Source organism: Tiliqua scincoides, chromosome 2, assembly GCF_035046505.1.
Source record: "Tiliqua scincoides isolate rTilSci1 chromosome 2, rTilSci1.hap2, whole genome shotgun sequence".
In the NCBI taxonomy this organism is placed as follows: domain Eukaryota; kingdom Metazoa; phylum Chordata; class Lepidosauria; order Squamata; family Scincidae; genus Tiliqua; species Tiliqua scincoides.
The window spans coordinates 141,274,288-141,294,439 of record NC_089822.1 but is presented as its reverse complement, the minus strand read 5'-3'; the positions used below and the strand labels follow the sequence as shown (position 1 = coordinate 141,294,439).

Genomic DNA, 20,152 nt, shown 5'->3' with positions numbered 1-20,152 from the left:
ATTGTTGTTCCATTACAACCATCCATTTGCCACCAAACTAATCCTAAAACCTATAGCAGTTTCTGCTTTTTATGGAGGAGTGGGAAATGAGCATGGCCAATTTGGGGAAGTGAGGGTTATGAGCATAGAGTTATATTATATTATACAATTTTATAATATTTATACAATATAATATTGTATATTATTCCATATACAATAAAGCACTTTTTAGTCCAGGTGCTGGGTTAGAGTATGGGATGGTTTGCGCATACCCCCAACCCATTAATCTTCCTTCCTATAGACAGCTATAGTCTAGGCCCCAGGCATAACCTCTGGCCAAAGCCAATTACTGCAAGAAAAAAAGGACAGAAACATATTTAAACAAAATTGAGCACTGGCGGGGAGGCGGATAGTTTGTCAAGTGATCTCACCTGCTTGCTACCTCAAAAGGCAGGTGAACAGGCTAAGGTTGAAAGTATAGAGGGGTGCGAATGGAGTGCCAGAACCACTAGTCATCCCCTGGGGCAAGAACACAAGTCTATCTATTGAGGAGGGAGAAAAGGGAGCAGCACTCTGGGAAAGCCTCCCCTCCCCTCTCTACCTGCTTGAGCAGCGTCAAGATGTCCAGCTCATTCTTCAGACTGTAGCCAGGCAGCATGGCATCAAACTGCTTCAGCCACTCGGGGCCACCTTCAGGGCCCTTTGCAACCACCAGCTGCTTCTCTTTACCTGAAAGAGAGAGATGACAGGAACCCAAAATCCAACAGTGGAGAACTTTCAAGGGACTTATCAAGGTTGTGTCCAGGTCAGGATACTCACCTTGCGCCTCAGATTCCCCTTTTCTGGGTTCGCTGGCAGCACCCCGCATGGGGCTGTCTGGAAACAACACCTCATAAGAGCTGGGAATCTTCATGCTCAACAGCTCAGCCACTGCCACCATGACACCATTCAGATTCTGGAGAAGGTGAACAAGTTCAGAAAGGAGTGGGGGGACAGACGGACTGGTGCACCCAAAAGTTGGCAGGACAAAAGATTCTACCCATCAACCACATAGGCACACATCTGCTGCAGCATCTTTCTTTGGCTTTCTCCACACTGAAAACAAGGAGGCCTGCTTCACTATTTGTGAAGCATCAAGCAGGACATAGTCCACCGGGTGCTTGACAAACAGCGTCAAGTAGCCTGAGAGACGGCAAGCTCCCAGCCTGGTCAGCCTGGTTCCTGGAGGCAGGAACAGCTGCTGGGTCACATGCTTGCTCTTGATCAGGCTGGGTCCTGCTGAAAGACAGCTAGACATGCGCTGAGCCTGGATGTGGTGGCAGCTGCTCTTGGATCACACAATCGCCCTCTCTCTGCCAGGCACACAAGTGGTCCAGCAGCAGCTGCTGCTGCCACCTCAAGGCCCTTGCAAATAACTGCTGCTTTTGCTAGAGAGAGGGTGAGCCCTAGCGGGGCAGAAGAAGTGGTGGGTAGATGCGGGGTGTGCATGAGTCACTCCACCTCCAGCCTGCTGCCTCAAGTAGCCACTTCACCCTGCCTCATGCGTGGGCCAGCCCTCGGAATAGTGCAACCACATAAATATAGGGACAATCCTATATTTCAGTATAGGAATGTTACCTAATTCAGTAACTATCCTGTATGAATTATTGATAGCAAGGTGCTTGAATTTCTTTAATCAGAATATAAATTTTCTACCTAGCATAAGAATCTACTTTGGCTGGCAGCAGCTCTTCAAGTACTTAATCTGATGCTCCTGTAAATCAATCAGGTGAAATTTTGTTGCACAAAATAGCATAAGTAAATAGTCACTTTCAGCTCTTCTCTATTGGAGATAACAGGGTCTGAACTGGGGTCATATACAGGACACATTATATGGTATTAGCCCTAAATTATAGTATCCTAAATTTCTGGTCCAAGGATGACACCTAATCTGCTGGACTGACAAACAGGAGTAGAATAGGAAGAGACTCCTGTGCTAAATTCCTGCAAATGGCAGCCTAGTGGCTGGATCCCAAAGCAAATGCCAGGTTAATACAAGCCCTACACGGTGTCAAACCATGTCCCAGTCTCTTCACTCCCCTCCCAATCCCCGTATCAGCAAATACTTCTGACCCCTTTCCCTGGATTTGTTTCAATAGGTTACTGCACAGGCTACTGTTCCACTGCACCCAGAGAGACACACATTCCTATGGCCACTTGCCTTGGCAAGGGCTCTCTGCATTTTCATCATGCACGTACCTCACAGGAGCAAAAGCCTCCTGCTTGCTACTGGCAAGGAAGGTGGCGCCACCCCTGCCGTTTGCTACTAGAAGCCTGCTGCTTGCTACTGGTAAGGGAGGTGGCTCCACCACAGAGGCATGGCATCCTGGGGCATGTACTGCCCTTGCCCCTTCCAGAAATGCTACTGGGTTGTGTCACTCTATGCACATCATCACTTGATGACTGTAGCTGGTGGAGACCCACAAGTGTTGAAAAAAAACTGGGGAGAAGTGTGCCATTTTGCTGTTAGGTGTCCTAGAAGCCACAGCCAACTTTGTTCTGGCAGCCACATGTTCACCCTATAAACAATAACTCAGCCAATTTTCATGTGGTCATCATTTCACAGAAATGGTGTTAAATGAAACTGTGGTAGTAAAGTCATCCTTTGAGGACTTTTGTCACCTTCATCACCAGACATGGACGCTTGACTCAGTCCTTGGTTAGACACTCTTCAATGCTAGCGTCATACCTTGGCAGCAGCTGCAGAGACAGTGAGCATGACAGAGACCTCACTGCCCTTGGTTTTGTCCCAGGAAGTGCCTGGAGCCCCCTTCCCCATCTGCTCCAATGCTCCATAGGGCTTGGCATCTGGAAAAGCTGAGAAATTGAAAGAAAAGGCAAAATGGACAGGAGTGAGAAACACTTTGTGCCTAGACTTCACAACCAGCTCTTGAACCCCACTTTACAGTGGCCAGGGCTGTTCATAACTCAAACCAGACTCCTTCCAAAGTTAGAGTGGCACATTACCAAAAACACACCACAGAAGAGTTTCCTATGTCCTGCAAGCCACTAAAGTTAAGAGGATCTTCTCCTGAACACCAGAAACAGTTGTCAAGATTAGATCCTATTCCAGTCCACCAGAACAGATGACTCATAGCCACACACTGCACCCTTCCAGAGAACACCCAGCTCCAGCACCCTCTGCTCCTACAAACCTGGGATGCTGGCCTTTGGGATGATAGGGATGACGGGGGACAGAGGACACTCCTCCATTTCAGACTTGGCTCCAGACAGCAGGGGAAAACGTGGCAGCTCTTCTCCCAGGACACTCTCTGGTGATGATGCTGGGACAATGCTATCAGGAGATTCACTTTCCTCATCACTCTCCATTCTGCAGGGTGAAGAGAAATATAGAAATGATGCTACATGGGGGGGATCAGAGATATTACAAACTGCAGCTAGACCTGGAAATAAGAGCCCAGCCCAAGCAAGTGGAGGTGTGCCCAAGGAGTCCAGCACTTAAGAGGTACATGTGTCCAGCTTCTCCAGGAACCACCACTGACAACAATGGGCAAATATAATTCTTCAACCCTCAGTCTCTCACCCTACCCTTCCCCACAAATCACTATCACTTCTGTTCTTAAGGCTGCGATTTTTAGCTTCTGAATAAAAGTAATTCTCATCAGCACCCTGGACCTCCCCAAAGTATCTCCCACGACATCCCTCAGAAGAAAGCACCCCCTTGCCCAAGTTCTACAGTGTAGGCTACAGCTTCCATTTGGTACCCAATGATGCAAGAGTGGCTGGACTGCTTCTTCCTGCCTATCCTTTGCCCTCTACATCCCTCCCTCACCTGACATCCTCAGTCTGGTTGTGAGGTGGTGTGGGCAGGGCTGCAAGAATATCCAAGCTTTTCACTTCCACAGAGGGAGCATCTGCAAAAATGGACAAGCAATTAATGATCAAAGATCATGAGGGCTGATCTGTCCCTAATACTGTTCATTAGAAAGACCACTTATCACATTTCTAAATACTTTGTGTTTACATAGCACTTTTCTTAAAATGTTCAATGCACACAATGGAAGTTCCAGATGTTCTCACCTGACACTCACCTTCCCGCTTTCCCTTAAAACCTGTTGCTTCTATGAATGTAGTGTGGTACTAGGCAACAAGGTGGTGACCCACAATATGAATTACACTCCCATCTCAAGTGACTTCCATTTTACAGGTTTATTTATTTTATTTCTGTCCTGCTAAGAAGTTTAGAACATGGGGGTCTTAGTGGTCTCCCATACAGGGACTGATTAGATCTCCGCACACATAACTTCAATAATGCACCAGATGTTTCCAGAACATTCTCCAGTTTGATGACACCACCTCAACCCATCAAGTGACCTTACCCTTTTGCCCATCAGGCTCATGGGGTAGTACAGGTTCCTTAGGCTGCTCTGTCAGATCCTCAGAAGACATAACTCCATTTACCAGTTTCTGCTGCACTGAGGGTGGCGGTGTGGGGGGCAGTGAAGAAGGTGGTGTTGGTGGGTTGCTCAAGTTGTTCTAGGATGGAGATCATCAGAAAAGTTAGTGTCCATCCACAGTTCCCCACTTGATTCCTCTTCAGCAAGCCAACTTACTTTACCTCCCACAGACCATTTTCACAGTTGTGTGGTCAAGCAGAAGCAATGTCATCACATTGCCTAGGCAATGTTAGAACAGACAAAAGAAAATATTTCTTTACTCAGCATGTGGTTGGTCTGTGGAACTCCTTGCCACAGGATGTGGTGATGGCGACTGCCCTGGACGCCTTTAAAAGGGGATTGGAAAAGTTTCTGGAGGAAAAATCCATTACGGGGCACAAGCCATGATGTGTATGCGCAACCTCCTGATTTTAGAAATGGGCTATTTCAGAATGCCAATGCAAGGGAGGGCACCAGGATGAGGTCTCTTGTTACCTGGTGTGCTCCCTGGGGCATTTGGTGGGCCACTGTGAGATACAGGAAGCTGGACTAGATAGGCCTATGGCCTGATCCAGTGGGACTGTTCTTATGTTCTTATGTAGGCAAGGAGAGACTTCAACAGCTCAATCCATTTCATAATCTCCTTCTGCACCTCCAACTCAACTGACATGTCCTCTTTTCCTCTCTGGTTACCTTTGCCCACCTGCAGAAAGTCCCATTTCTATACACACTTAAGTAATGCTACTTTTTATTGGGTTTGAACTTGCTACTGTCTACCATGGATGGTGGAGGTACATCATAATGTATGTGTTTCCATATGGAAATGTATGTATTCTTCTTCGGGGAAGGTGGAAGTGGGAGAAGACTCGGGTCACCAGTGTGGTTAGTTCAAACAGAACCAGCTGTGGTACAAGCAGGCCTCCAGTTCATACAAGAAAATTGTAGGGGTCAAGTTCTAGGTGTGCATTATAATAGTAATTTGAGAGATGGGGGGGGGTATTGGCTGTTGAGGTTCCTTGAGCATTTGAACTCATTAATTTCCATAAAATGTTAACCAACCACCTGTTAATTAAACTAGTTGCTGACCAGAGTCATATGGTGTCCCTCCATGACTAGAAATACATGCAAGTCTTCAGCAGCACCTCACTCAACTTGAGGAAAAAAAATGCTTTCCTTTATCATCTTCCCCTACCCACCCAAAGACTGCATTAGTTATTTTGCATTTGCTTAAGGTCCAGGACAATGCAAATTTATCAGGTAATCCTACCTGATCAGTATAGTACACAGTACCTAGTATAATAGATAAGAACATAAGAGCCCCACTGGATCAGGCCATATGCCCATCTAGTCCAGCTTCCTGTATCTCACAGGGGCTCACCAAATGCCCCAGGGAGCACACCAGATAACAAGAGACCTCATCCTGGTGCCCTCCCTTGCATCTGGCATTCTGACATAGCCCATTTCTATATCAGGAGGTTGTACATGCACATCATGGCTTGTAACCCATAAGAACATGTAACCCATAAGAACAGATATACTCACTCCTAGTATACTTGCCATGAACCCCTATCAGGTTCCCACCCCAGTGTACTTGCCATGAACAACAGAGCCAGTCCCACCTGGAAAGATGCACAAGGCAGCTACTTACCTTGGTGAGCAGCTGCGAGTAGTAGTCTGGAATGCTGTCCAAGGCAGCACTGCCAAAAGAACCCTTCAGCTGACTCTTGCCATTTATCGGGCTGCTTCCAAAGGGGGAAAAGAGGTTGAAATTGGCTGTGATGACAGGCTCCATCAGAGGCAGCAGGGAGAGCTCCTGAAACAGGAGGAAAGAGAACCAGCTGAATCAGACAGATGCACCTTCAATGACTTACACAGCCTGGACCACGTGTGAATTGAGTAGTCGTAAGAACCTGACAAAGAAGGAAAAGTTCGTTCGTTCGTTCCAGACTCACTTTCCACTCTCCCGGCAAAGTACTGAGATGCTCTACAAATACCACCAACAGCAGCCTGCTTCCATGGGACTTCTTTGTACACACTCTGGTAACATGTGCACACAAGGACTGCACAAATGGGTCCAAAAGAGAGGAAAATGTTCCAGGTAAGAAGGAACGATAATTAAAGCTCAAGATAATTGGAGCTCTGAACACATGAGAATTATCCCACTTTATTCCCACAACCACCTCATGAGGAAGGTTTGGCCAAGAGACAATGATGGGACCAAAGTCACCCAATAAATTTTAGGGAGCTGAATTCAGTACAGAACCAACATCCTACTGCATTGGGACTAACTTCCACTCCACTTATCTTATTTCTGTACATCAATGTTACTGAAGCTATGTGAAAGCCAGGAGAAAACTGCCCCCAAACCGCTAAAATTGGGTCTAATTTCTAGAAACATTCAGTCAGGGACATCTGCCAACAGTGATTTACCCTTATTTTAATTACTTGAAAATATGCACTAATATCTACATAATCTTTCATTTAATTTGCATACAGCATATTCCAGAATACAATTCACACATAGTACTGCAATAACTCCCATATAAACCTGCTTCCTATAACACTGTTTCATTACAGCACTGTTAATCCTGGGTGTAATTTTTACAATAACATTAAAAGAAAAAGGTTCAGAATTTTTCTGCAAAAGTAGAGAAAATTACTGAGGTCCGTGCCTTGTCCTCAGTTAACAGGAGTTACATATTCTGGGTAGAATTTTCTGCACTAATGAGAGCAGTTTATTCTAGCTATCGGAACATGCTTCAGGAAAGGAAACTGCAAGCAAGACAACCTACCCTTCAACAAGAAAAAGTCTCAAGGATGAGTCACAACCTGGCTCATCCTCCTGGGAGTAGCTCCTCCCAACATCTTTCAATCTCTGACACATAGGAAGAATGATAGCAGCAGTGATCAACTGCACAGCAGGTTCTAACCTAATGCACGGAGGGGGGAGGGGGGAGAGTACTGTGACTAGAACACTGGTCCAATGTAGATGCAATTACCTACTATAGGGTTGTTTCATACAGCGTTGTTTTCCAGGAATACATCCACAGTGCTAAGAGACGTTACTATATTATAATAATCACAACCTAATCCCAATTTGCACTGGAGCAGGCAGGCCGGCGGGCCTGCGCTACATCCAGTGCAAGTTTGGGGCCAAAAGCAGCGCAGCCCGAGGCAAGGGGAAACCTTTCTCCTTGCCCTGTGTCACACTGCAGCGGCCCCAATGGGTCTACTTGGATCTGCACCACCTGATGAGATAGCTCAGATCCAGAGCGGCAGGGGCCGCTCCACACCACCTGGGAATGGGGCTAGGATTCTGCATAACTGCTGGATCCTGGCCCCACCTCCCGCTTCATGCCTGCCGGCCCCCAGGAACACCTGCCACCTGCCCCGAAACACCTCCCTTCAGCCTCCTTCCTGCCCTGCCCACACCCCACCCCAGACCCCTACAATGGCCAAGCTTGGCCAACACAAATTTACCCCACCACTGCTGGATCCAGTCCAGGGAGGACAACGACAACTCCTTGCGCCAACTCCCAGGTCAGTGCAAGGGTGCCTTATGGTATGTTTGCAACATTCTCGGGCTAGCGCAAGGGACTTATACCTGCCCAAGTCCACCTCAGGATTGCACCCTCAGTTGTGTAACTATTATAATCTAACAAAAATATGTTGTTTTTCATCTTTCTTCCATGGTCTCTGCATAATTTCCTCATTTAAACATGACTCGACCAAATAACCTCTAGAAGAGCGCATTTTGTTTTGTTTCTAGTACAATTTATATGTGTGTGCGGCATTGTGTGAAGTACTGTACCGAATGCTTATTTATTGGCTAGAATGCCTACCCACTATGTTTTGGCAAAGTATGAAATAAGCTTCTTTTTTATTTACTTATATATACTGACCTCTTATACTTAACCTAGGAATTTTAACAGAAACTAGGTATTTTATACAATGCCTAGCACAGGGGTCGGCAACCTGCGGCTCTAGAGCCGCATGTGGCTCTTTCAGCTGTCTGCTGCGGCTCCTCCAGGTGAAAGTGGCAAAGAGTATGACAGGAGACACCTGTATTGGGAGGGCAGGCTGCTTTCCTCCGCCCCCTGAGCTCACTGCCCTCCTCTCCCTTCACCCCCACCTGCCCCACATTGGTTTCCCTTTCCAATTTTGCCCGCTCTGCAGGCTTAAGCTCCCTGTTTTTCCCTTCCCCAACTCTCCAGCAGGCTCAGCCAATCAGCATCCAGCAGGCTCCTGGCTTTTTCTGTTGGAATGACTCAGGGCCCTTCACTGGCTGACCACCAGCCAATCCTGAGCCGCCCTCCTCCTCAGCCATTGCCAGCCCTTGCAGCCCGCCTTTCCCTGAGTAGGTCCCCACTCAGTGCAAGGAGAGGCTTTTCCTCCACAGCAGAGGAGACATCCTGTGTGTCTACTCAGTTGTAAGCCCCATTACAGAGGATGAAGCTTACTCCCAGGAAAGGGTGCCTGGGATGGCGGCCTTGAAGCCTGCTCAAGGCCAAGCGCAAGGACGGGTGAGTGGGAGCCCGCGCAGCTCTGTTCCAGAGTAAGCCCCGCTGTAGTCCCTGGGCTACTCCCAGGAAGGTGTGGAGGGCTGTATCCTCAGCCTCCTCCTGTGCAGGTCTACTCACAAGTAAACCCCGCTGTAGTCAGTGGGGCTTCCTCCCAGGAAGGTGTGGAGGGCTGCAGCCTCAGCCCCCTCCTATGCAGATCTACTCAAAAGTAGTCAGTGAGGCTTCCTCCCAGGAAAGTGTGGAGAGGACTGCAGCCTGAGAGCTCCAACCAACTTGTCTGCTCAGAAGTCCCATTGTAGCCAATGGGGCTTATTCCCAGGATAGTGTGGAGAGGGTTGCAGCCTGAGTGAGTGAGGGAGGGCGGGCAGGCAGGCAGGACAGAAGCTGGCCTGTGGTTGCCCCCCCCACCTTCCCCCCCAGCTCTGGCTTCTTCTCTTCCCCACCTCTGGAGTCTGTGTCCTTTTTTCCTTCCAGCAGGGTACCTCTGGAAGGTGGGGGGAGTTCTTTAGTATCCATGTAAAATAAGCAGATGTCATAACCACCATATGTATTGGAATCCTGGAAGATCTGGTGAGGAGGTAGATCTGGTGTCAGCAGTGGCCCCTTTAAGGGTAAGGCCTGGGCATCCAGCAGAGTGTGCTGCACAGCTGCAGCCACTTGAAGGCAATAGGGCCCTCAGGGATATAAAGGGCACCTGAGGAAGGGGGTGTGGGTTGGAGAAGGAGTGCAGGTTAGAGGTAGGAGAAGAGACTGACTAGCTTAGCGACTTTGACTAGGATACTCTGACTGATTTGACTGACTGACTTTGGAATCTGACCTTGGACTGTGACTTGGCTTATTGACTTTGGAATCTGCCCTGGATGCTCTCTGACTAACTTTGTGACTAATGGACTGCTGGAGACACTGGAGTTTTGTGTGTGGCTGCTTTGCCCAAGACCTGCTGAGGACCCAGGGTCTGCTGTAGTGGTGGGAGGCTGCTGGCAGGAGAGAGGACCTCTGCAGGTTGAACAGGCGAGCTACCCTGGAGGTGGGGTCCAGCAGGACTGCAGGGCAGAACCAGGGTCATTTGTTGGGGGAAAGAAGGGGAGCTAATTTGCTTAAAGTGGGCACAATTCTCCAGGCAGAGAATGGCCTTGGAATCAGGCAAAACACCATAGAGGACCAGCCGTCTGAAAACACAGGACAAGAATGTATGACAAAACTAACTAAAAGCTACAAGAGGGGGCTACATTATAAAAATGGGACCTATTAGAGCATAAAGGTGGGAAAAAAACCTATATATGCAGTATTATCTTCATTTTAGATGTCAAAAGGGTTTTGTGGCTCCCGAGGTTTTTTTCCCTCCGGAAAATGGGTCCAAATGGCTCATTGAGTGTTTAAGGTTGCCGACCCCTGGCCTAGCACATTTTGGGCAAAGTATGAAACAAGCTTGTTTCAGTTTCACCTCATATACGTTGCCTAAGGATTTTAATATAATGTCCAGGTGTGCTAAAGGACGTCCACCATGTTTTCGGCAAAGTATTCCACACAATACTTTCATTTCACACAGTGCCAGTAACAAACTCAGTAATCTACAGAACCTACAGTAAACCTGTGCACTAGGAAATGTGTGCAGGTGTTTTTATTTTATACAACGCCTTGAAATTTTCGGTACACTGTACTATAGAGTACCTAGGCATTCTACACAGTGCCTTCGTTTCGCACAATGCCAGTAACAGATACACAACTTGTGCTGCTGTGAACACAGTCACAATCCTGCATCCTGAGTGCATGGAGAAGGACGTGCAAAGCAATCCACTCCAAGGTGTACTCAGGTAAGAGTCAGAGGTCAGACAGGTAGGCTAACCAGGCCAGGCCAGGCCAATCCCTGAACCAACAGTGCTGGTGGCAGTGGTACCACATCAAGGGCAGGTGGAAGGCACCATAGGGATCCCAGTGCAGGTCCCCTACAATCTTGTACTAGCCTTACTCCAACTATTATCTTTCCCCTCAATCTGCTCTTTGAACCACTATTCTGCTGGGTGTGTTCTGTAAGAGCCAGGGTAATTCCTCCGAGTTAGGGGGCTTCCTCAACTTATCCATGAGCATCCTTGTTCCTCCTCAGATGCACGCGCACACCTCTATGAGTGTTGGGCGAGTTAGGACAGACAAAAGAAAATATTTCTTTACTCAGCGTGTGGTTGGTCTGTGGAACTCCTTGCCACAGGATGTGGTGATGGCGACTGCCCTGGACGCCTTTAAAAGGGGATTGGACAAGTTTCTGGAGGAAAAATCCATTATGGGGTACAAGCCATGATGTGTATGTATGCGCAACCTCCTGATTTTAGAAATGGGTTATGTCAGAATGCCAGATGCAGGGGAGGGCACCAGAATGAGGTCTCTTGTTATCTGGTGTGCTCCCTGGGGCATTTGGTGGGCCGCTGTGAGATGCAGGAAGCTGGACTAGATGGGCCTAGGGCCTGATCCAGTGGGGCTGTTCTTATGTTCTTATTCATGTTTCTTCTGGAAGTGGCCTGTGCACTAGGGGACAAGCTGCTGGATTCTCCCAGGGAAGCGTGAGGGGCCCTCCAACTGAGAAGAATGGTCCAGCTACACTGTGTTAGGGGCATGCCAGCAGCTTGACACAGACCTTTTACAGTCTCCTCTCCACACACTGAAGTGCATATCTTTTGTGTGTATATTGGCATGTATGGTTTAGGACTGAAAGGACATTTTGCACACTCTTCTTGATAATGCATACTGTAATCCAATGTTTGATTGCTCTTGGACAGGATATCCAGCTATGTAAAAGCCCTTTTTGGTAGCTTTCCCTTTCTGGCTTCCTTAGAAATATAAACTAAGATATAAGCTGGGGGTCAAAACCTACCCACTTTTTCCTGTTATAAAGCAAAATTCTTGAAACTCATCTTGCCTTTCATCCTTGCAAAACAGGGAGAGACCTCTCATACCAGAGAGAAACATGGAGGCATCCATCCAATGGCTACATCACTTTTTAGCCAAACAGCCCACAAGGCAGCTGGAAGGTAGATGGTACCTGCTTGAGTTGTTTCATTAGGGCTTCATTAGTTTTCACCCCATCCTCCTTGCGCAGCTTCTTACGGGAGTTGGCCAGCCGTTCTCCAGTCTTTTGAGACCGCTTGGGCTTAGGTGGTGGGGGCTTCTTTGCAGCTGCTGTATCCTGCAGAGAAATGGAGCAGCAGCAGCCAAAAAGAAAAGGAAAAAAAAATACAGGAGTGAGTTTGTTTCTGCCCCTCAAAACATCTGCATGAGCTCCAATGAGCTTCCCTTCCTGGAGGCATCTGAAACTCACCTCCTTACTCCCCCGGGAACAACTCCCTGATGTACACATTATTCATTTTTATTCCTCCAAGGAGCTCAGGGTGGTATACCTAGTTCCTTCTCTCCTCACAACAACCCTGTGAGATAGGTTGAGCTGAGAGTGACTGGCACAGCGAAGTGGCAGAATCCTGAACTGTACCACTTCAGGTGGCCGGTAAGGAGATGCAAGAACTCTCTGCTCCTATAGGTGACTGACTGCCCACAGGATTTGTTTGGAGAGGCTCCCTCTGCGTGCTTATGTCACTGGAGATGCACCTGTACAGCACACATCACAGGGCCTTCCCTGTAGTAGCACCAAGGATCTAGGACCTCTCTCCCTTAGGAGATACGTGGACCTCCATCTTATCTGGCTTTCCTATTTCAATGAGCACTTGGGGCCAGTCGATGCTGGAAGGTTTCTCAATCTGAGGTTGTTTTGTATGGCTGCTTATTGAAAATATATTATGCTCCTATTGTTTTAAGCTTGCTTTGCATTGGTTTTAAGTATTTTTATGCTTTTAAGTGAAAAATGGCGAGAAAACAAAAAAAATGCATTGACACGAATATTTCTAAATGCTCCCTCACGTTTAAAAAAAAAGTAGAAACAAAACAACCCTCCCTTCACAAACTAAGCACTCAGTGTAGTGTAATGCAGTGGAGTTAGGAGGCTACACTAAGGGCACAATCCTATCCTGCGCTGGAACAGGCAAGCCAAGAGGCTTGTGCTGTATCCAGTGCAGGATAGGTGCCCAAAGCGGCTCAGCCAGAGGTAAGGCGAAACCTTTCCTCTTACCTCTGCGTAAGGCACCCTGGCCCCAATGGGTCTCCTTGAACCTGTGCCATCTCCTGAGGTGGAAAAAGTCTGAGGAGAGAGGGGTGGCTTGACTGCCAGGTCCCAGCCCCGCTTCCTGCTCCCCACCCGCCAACCCCTGCAGGCGCCCACCACCCGCCTTCCCCCACCCCGGAACGACTTCCTCCCGCCTCCTCCCCACCCACCCCAGAGTCTTGTGTCAACGCAAGACTCGGAGCCTCCATCAGCACAGAGGCTTATTCCAGCCTCCGTGCGCTTCCCTAGCTAACTCACGAGGAGGTTCAACCTGGGCCAGTGCAAGGGACTTGTGAACTGCCGAAGTACAGCTCAGGATTACACTGCACATCTCTCTCCCCAATATACCTGTTTACTACAATGCTACTTTAAATTCAAAACATGCACATACGAGGTTTTTTTTTTTTTTTTAACATTAGGACATATTCCAAAAACAGGGCATACCCCCCCAGCTGAAACCCAAATTGATGTTGATGTGCATCTTCTAACAGATTAATCATAAAAGCCAAACTTTTTTTTAAATGTCCCACTGACATCACAGCCAGGTTAACACCCCCCCTTCCCTTTCTGCTCACCTCACGTACTTCTGGAACTGCCTGCAACTGCCCTTCTACACCAGCAAGTTTGCCATCCACATGTCCATTGACATCACCCGAGTGTTGTGTGGCAAGTGTTACATTCTTGGCTCGCAGCAGCTTCTGCAACAAGAGGTGGCCAGCTTCGGATCGGGTGAGGCTGTTAGTGGTAGCAGGAACTGTGGCTGTAGTTGAAGCGGGATCCGTATTTGCCTCCCGCTTGACGGGCTCAGCACTGTTTCCCAGTGCACACTGTGCTGCTTCTTCCTTGGTTTCCTGTTTGATACGAACAAGGGGAGGATTGCCTGGGGGTGGCAGGGCTCTTTCAGCAGGGGGAGAAGCAGATGCCACCGCCTGCCCATTGACCGCAGCTTGCTCCATGGGGTCTTTGGTGGAACACTCTGAGTCCCTGAGGCTGCAAGCGCCAGGAACCATCTCTCCTGTGCTTGGGATGGTGGATGGTGGGTCAGGAGGCTGCAGGGGACTCGGGGTAGCTGGCGGGTTTTTCTGGGTGGAAGTCAGCTGTTGCTCAGGACTTTTAGCCAATAGCAAGGGGGACGGTCTCTTTGGTTCTGAAGGACTGGGATGCTGAAGCTGTTGCGGTGGTGGTGGTGGCGGCAGCGGCCGTGCAGGGGCCACACCAGCAATGTTCATGGGCACAGAGGAAGCCTGAGGAGTAGGGAGTCTGAGCATCCCCTGCTGTTGGGGACTATTCATTGACTGATGGGGCACCCTCTGGTGTTCCATGGAGGCAGCAAATCCCTGCTCTGGACGAATTTGGAACACGGCAAGAGGTGACTGTCTTTGTGGTTGCTGTCCCATGGGGCCTGGCAGGGAGAGCTGTTGAGCAGCAGGTGTTTGGCCTTGGTCAAGTGGCTCCTGAGTCTGGGCCTGGGCCTGCCCTGGATAAGGGCTGGCTTGCCGCAAAGCTTGGTTTTGCTGCAGCAGGTTCTGCTGGTGCCGTTGCATCAGCAAGGCGTGCAACTGCTGCTGCTGCTGAGGGGTGAGGTTCCGCAGCTGGGGGTTTTTGGAGATGACCCCCTGAAGCTGGGCACGGATTTGGCCCATCATAGGGCTGGACAGGATGCTTTGGCCTTGTGGTGAGGATTGCTGGACCATCATGCTCTGCTGCTGCTGGGGTGGCCCCATCAGCCCTGGAGTTTTAGAAGGCCCGGCTGGGCTGTGAAGGCGCTGCTGCTGCTGCTGCTGCAGGGGAAGCTGCCCTGGTAAGCCTTTGGGGGGCTGCTCCAGGCTCTGGCCTACCAGTCTCTGCTGTTGGGCCATGATGTTTTGCACCTGACCTTGCTGTTCCATCTGCTGGCTCAGCAAGTGGGGGGCCTGAGTTGCATCTCGATGATGCTGTTGCTGCTGAGAAGCCTCTTGCTGCAGGATACTGTCCATAGGCAGGTGAGCCCGCACTGGCTGCTGCAAGAGGTTGCTTTGTTGCTGTTGCTGCTGCTGTTGCTGCTGCATCATCCTTAGCTGCAGGGGACCCAATGTGCTTTGCTGTTGAGGACCCAAGAGAGGATGCTGTGCCTGACCCAAGTCAGCAGACTGTTTCTGCTGCTCCCCATGCTGCTGGAGCATCAGCTGTGCTGGCTGCTCTTGCAGAGAACTTCCATGGCTAGGCATCCCCTGCTGCTTCTCTTGGGTTCCCAACTGCAGCTGCCCACCCAGGTTATGACCCACTAGATGGGGCTGAAGCTGCTGCTGCTGCATCACACTGTCGGTCCCCTCTTGCGACAGCATGGTAGTGCCTTCTGGGGCCCCCTGCTGCTCTTTGACAGCCAGGCTCTGCTGCGATGGTCCTGGCTGCATTCCCTGACTCAAGTGCAGCGGCTGGTTCAGAGACCCATGCTGCGCAAAGTGCTGGATAGATTCTGTGGCTAGACCCTGCCCTTGACCCAGAACACCTGGCTGAGAGGCCTGCCCCAACAACCCAGCTTGGGAGGCCTGCCCCTGGCCCAGCGGGCCCTGCTGAGCAGCTGGCCCTTGGCTGAGGAGTGTCTGGTGTTGTGCTATAGAGTTTTGCTGCTGTTGACTCAGCAAAGTCCTCTGCTGCCCAAGCAGTCCTGGTTGCTGCTGCTGCTGCTGCTGCGATAAAAGCAGTCGATGCCCCATCATGCCTTGTGCCTGCTGCTGTGCCAGCTGCTGAGGAGAGCCCAGTGCCCTGTGCTGCTGCTGCGGAGCCAACAGGATTTGTCTCTGGGAAACCTGATGACCCATCACCCCTTGGTGCTGCAGCATGGAGTGTCCAAGCATGGGCTGCTGCTGTTGCTGAGGAGAGAGCTGCTGGACCATGACTCCTGGCTGGTTGTTCAGTAGCCCTTGCTGCTGCTTGGGGAGCAGATTCTGGCCTGGCTGGGGTGTGGGAGGTGGTGGAGGGGGCTGGGTCATCAAGCCAGTCTGGTTTATAGAGTTTTGCTGCTGCTGCACCGACACCTGTCCCATGAGACTTTGCTGTTGATGCTGTTGCACTGACACCTGTCCCATGAGGCCTTGCTGCTGCTGCTGCTGCTGCTGCTGCTGCTGCTGCTGCTGCATTGCCATTTGTCCCATGAGGCTTTGAGGCTGCTGCATTGACACTTGCCCTAAGAGGGTTTGCTGTTGCAGTTTCTGGGCCAGCTGCATTCTTTGCTGTTGCAGCTGCCTCTCCTGCAAAAGACGGTTGCCAGTGAAGAAGTTGTTGGAACTGGCCCCACCTGGTGGCTGTTGCTGCTGTTGCCCCATGAAAGATAAGCCCTGCTGCACTGCCATGGTGGCCGCTTGAGGGAGGCGCAAACCACCTGCCTGGCCCACTAGGCTCTGCGGTCCTTGCTGGAGGCCATGCGCAGAAATAAGCTGACCGGGGAGTTTGGCCATGAGACGGGGGCTTTGTGAGGGACTAAGGGCCAGGACAGTGGAGGTCTGCTGCTGGTGCTGCTGCTGCTTGTTGCGATACTCAGCCATCAGGTTGGTATGCTCCTTTTGTTGTTTCCGTACCTGCCAGAGAGAGAGAGAGAGAGAGAGACAGTGGTAGGAGGCAATCTTAGTGCAGCAACCAATCCCTTTACCCTCTTCCCTAGCAGCTCTGCTCCCCTCACCTCCAGAGGGTTGTTCCCAGAGGCAGTGTGCATCCAAGTGTTGCCTCTGCAAGGTTCAGACTGAGGGAAATCGCATCTCTCGCACCATTTCCAGCTTCCTCTGTGAAACCGGAAGTCGCGCAAAAGGTGTGATTTCCCTCAGTCTGAGCCTTGCAGAGGCAGCACTCAAATGTGCGCTGCCTCTGGGAGGCTCAGACAACCTTCCAGAGGGGAGAGGAATGGAACAACCCCTTCCCTGCAGAGGGTCCGCATTGCGTCAAGTGCTGCTTGACGATGGGGATCGCGGTCTCAAACTCCGTTAAGTGGCACACGACTGCAATTTGAAAGCCAGTATACTATGGAGAACAATACAAGTCTTTACTGCTTACATAGCAGTGAAGCTATGTGTCCCTTAACTTGCCATTTCCATGCTTTTTGGAGCACTTGAAAGTTTAAACACCGTAACACTCATCTTTAAAAGAGGTTTTTCAAAATCATGGAATACGTTCATTCACTGGAAACAAAATATACACAAGTCCTGCACATAACAGATGTAAGCGCATGTAATATTCTAATTCCACTGCGGGCTGCACATGCAAGTTCTCTCTCCGCTTCCCCTCATTTTAACTTTGCACCTTTTGTGCTCAATACCACCTACGTCTCTTCCCCCTCCAGTGTTCACTGCTCATACTGTCTTGCCTCCGATCCACCAGCTTCCTTTGTCACAACACAAGTCAAGCCTACAGATTAAACAAAAGCTTATCCCCGGGATATACCTGATCCAGCTGCTTCTGGATTTTGCTTTGCTCCTCAGTCACCAGCTTCAGCTTCTCGGCATCAGCCTCTGGGAACTCACGGCCAGCCTTCTTAGCTGTCCGCTGCTTGGCACAAAGGGCCTTGCGGGACTTGCGGTGTACACCTATTTGCTCCTCCAGCACCTTCAGCTGCATCTGCAGGAGCTGCTGGGTGTGGTAAAGCCACTCCTCGTACTGACGCTGATCAGCTTCGTCTAGGGAACCAGAAAGGAGGCATTGGTTTTGGGAAGCTGAAAACGCAGCCACACAAGCCACTTCATACCTCACACAGAGGGGAAAAAAGATCTAAGCTCTGTATCTGCACTCACTGAATATCGCACACACCAATATTGTGTATGCAAATTGTCTCATTTAGAGTCAAGGGGCTCATTATGCAGACTTGATGTGGATATTTTGAGATTCTGCAGAAGTTGCATTTTTTTTTTTATTTTTTTCCCAAGGAGTGGTGTGATGTCAAGACGCATGAACAACATGGGCAGGAGGCAGGCAAGAACAGGGGCCACGTCAAGGCCACAACGGCCACAAGTACCTCTCCATTCTTATTCCCAACGTTGCTGTATACAGTGAGTCATAAAAGACAAAGCTCAATGCCTGAAGTGCATGCATCCACAAACCATGTCCTTCCCACCATCTTTTCAAAACATTTATTACAGTAGCAACCACAGTGCCCGGAAATGCCACATCCCCTCTCAATTATGAAAACCATTCATATGCACATTCAATAGGACTGAAAACTGAGTGGCTGCCACTTAGCCCTCTTCACTGTTGCGCAGTGGTTTAAAAGGGCTAAAACAGAATTCTTCCCCCTACTCCACTTTCAAACAAACATGAGAAGGGATTCTAATCCACATAAGCAATTACGTTAGAAACCAGGATGCGGCAGCTACACCAGATTTAAGTGATCTGGAGTAAGTATGAACTTCCTTATGCAAAGAGCCCCACTGCAGTAGTAGTCTTGGAGCACTACAATAAGAAAAGCAACACACAGTTCTGTAAAGCACTCCCCTCGTTCCTGGACTGTTGACTACTCACTGATAACACCCTGAGCAAAAGTGGGTGGGTTTGGACGAGCCTGGGTTGGGCCATTGGTCCGTTCCTAGAAGAGAAGGAAAAGACTCAAAATACTTATAGATAGATTCTACAGCCTGTAGAGGAGACCCAGAGAGACACTTCGGTCTTCCCTGCTACACCTTCAATCCACCCCCCTCCACAATTTCCCCTTTGCCATGTAGGCTCTTAGACACTACCCAAGCAAACTCATCACAAGCAAGTCACCTAAACAATGTATTCTTCCCCCATGCCCACCATCAAAAAGCAGAGAAAATGGAATTCTGCTAAGGCCTGGTAACCACTACTCTCACCTGCCCTCCAGAGCCAGGTAGGATATGATTCTGCATTTCAGATGAAGCTGAAGCTCCGGACAACCTCTGGGCCAGCAGGGAGACCTGTTGCCTAAAAAGAAGGTGGAGCACAATATGCAGAATGAATAAAGGTAATGCTGTCCTTGTCTTGTGAGAAGGTTCCAGAAGACCTCTAAGCCAGGATCTCTCAGAACAAGTCAAAACAACAAACAAAAAGTGTTTCAAGTTTCTCCAAGCACAACTAAGAAAAAAAAAAAGATTAGTTGCCACACTTACCCCATACAAGGGATCAAATAAATAAACAAGAAAAGAGTTGGGGAGACAGAATAGCATATGCCCTTCGTATGCTTCCAATACTCCAAAAGAAAGCCTTTCATTGAAGCCAACCCAGCAAACTGCTTTCTCCTCATAAAAACAACAATTGTTCCACTGGTCTCCTCAATGTACTCAAACAAGGCACACACAGTAACTTGTGTTACCAATGACTGCTATCACAGTAGATGGGAAGAACAGGACAGATTCTTCATCTGCCTCCGAGCAGAATCAAGATGCACACACAAAATCCGAATTTGGTGGTGAAGGTACATGCCAGAAAGGAACTGACACCTCCCCTACACCTGAGGTGACCTCAGAAGGGAAGCCTCTGGCTTTGGGAACCTTAACTCCAAGCCACACTGCCACACCTCCACCCCATGAACTGGTGCTTACCGATTCATGCCAGGGGCCACCCCAATGCTGCCCTGTGCCATGACCTTCTTGATACCCTTCAGAGCCACCATCTTGGCCTTGGCAATGGGATCCATAATGTCCTCGGCAGCAAATTTATCCAGATCTATACAGAAAAAAGTGATCAGAAAGTAGCAATCAGACCAAAGGTGATACCGTCATCTCTTCCCATGTCCTGCCATGACAGGACTTTGTTGGTTCCTCTATGCCCCACTCGCAGCCCAACATTAAAGCAATTCCCTAGTACCTATTGCATATTTTGCCAGAATAAAGAGGTGATAGGTTGGAGAAATGCTCATTCAGAGATAACCTTCCCCACTCTAGGTCAGCTGAAGTCCGATCTATCACCACTATCATCACTGCACCCAGTACACCTCCAGACTACTATTTGCAGTGGAAAGACAGAGCTGCCATGTGGTGGTTTTAACTGCCCATGGAGTTAACCATTTGTAGCATCCAGCCATTGAGGGAAATACACTCCCTTACATCTCTGCGTTTCTAAGTAGCGATAGCTGTGACTTCGGAGAGCTA

At 49.3% G+C, this 20,152-nt stretch overlaps 1 protein-coding gene across 4 annotated transcripts in view; it reads right to left on the bottom strand.

Annotated features, from left to right (window-relative positions):
• Positions 1 to 20,152, bottom strand: part of KMT2D (lysine methyltransferase 2D) — a 99,108-nt gene that overhangs the window by 14,394 nt on the left and 64,562 nt on the right. For all 4 annotated transcript variants that reach the window (XM_066617580.1, XM_066617579.1, XM_066617577.1 and 1 more), the window contains 13 exons: positions 19,604 to 19,727; positions 18,896 to 18,986; positions 18,567 to 18,630; positions 17,496 to 17,728; positions 13,658 to 16,639; positions 11,973 to 12,116; positions 6,064 to 6,228; positions 4,359 to 4,515; positions 3,812 to 3,893; positions 3,174 to 3,349; positions 2,708 to 2,835; positions 799 to 934; positions 581 to 708 (listed from right to left, as the gene is read on the bottom strand). In XM_066617580.1, the coding sequence (XP_066473677.1) occupies positions 581 to 708; positions 799 to 934; positions 2,708 to 2,835; positions 3,174 to 3,349; positions 3,812 to 3,893; positions 4,359 to 4,515; positions 6,064 to 6,228; positions 11,973 to 12,116; positions 13,658 to 16,639; positions 17,496 to 17,728; positions 18,567 to 18,630; positions 18,896 to 18,986; positions 19,604 to 19,727 (4,610 nt within the window). The remainder of the gene's footprint in view (positions 1 to 580; positions 709 to 798; positions 935 to 2,707; positions 2,836 to 3,173; positions 3,350 to 3,811; positions 3,894 to 4,358; positions 4,516 to 6,063; positions 6,229 to 11,972; positions 12,117 to 13,657; positions 16,640 to 17,495; positions 17,729 to 18,566; positions 18,631 to 18,895; positions 18,987 to 19,603; positions 19,728 to 20,152) is intronic.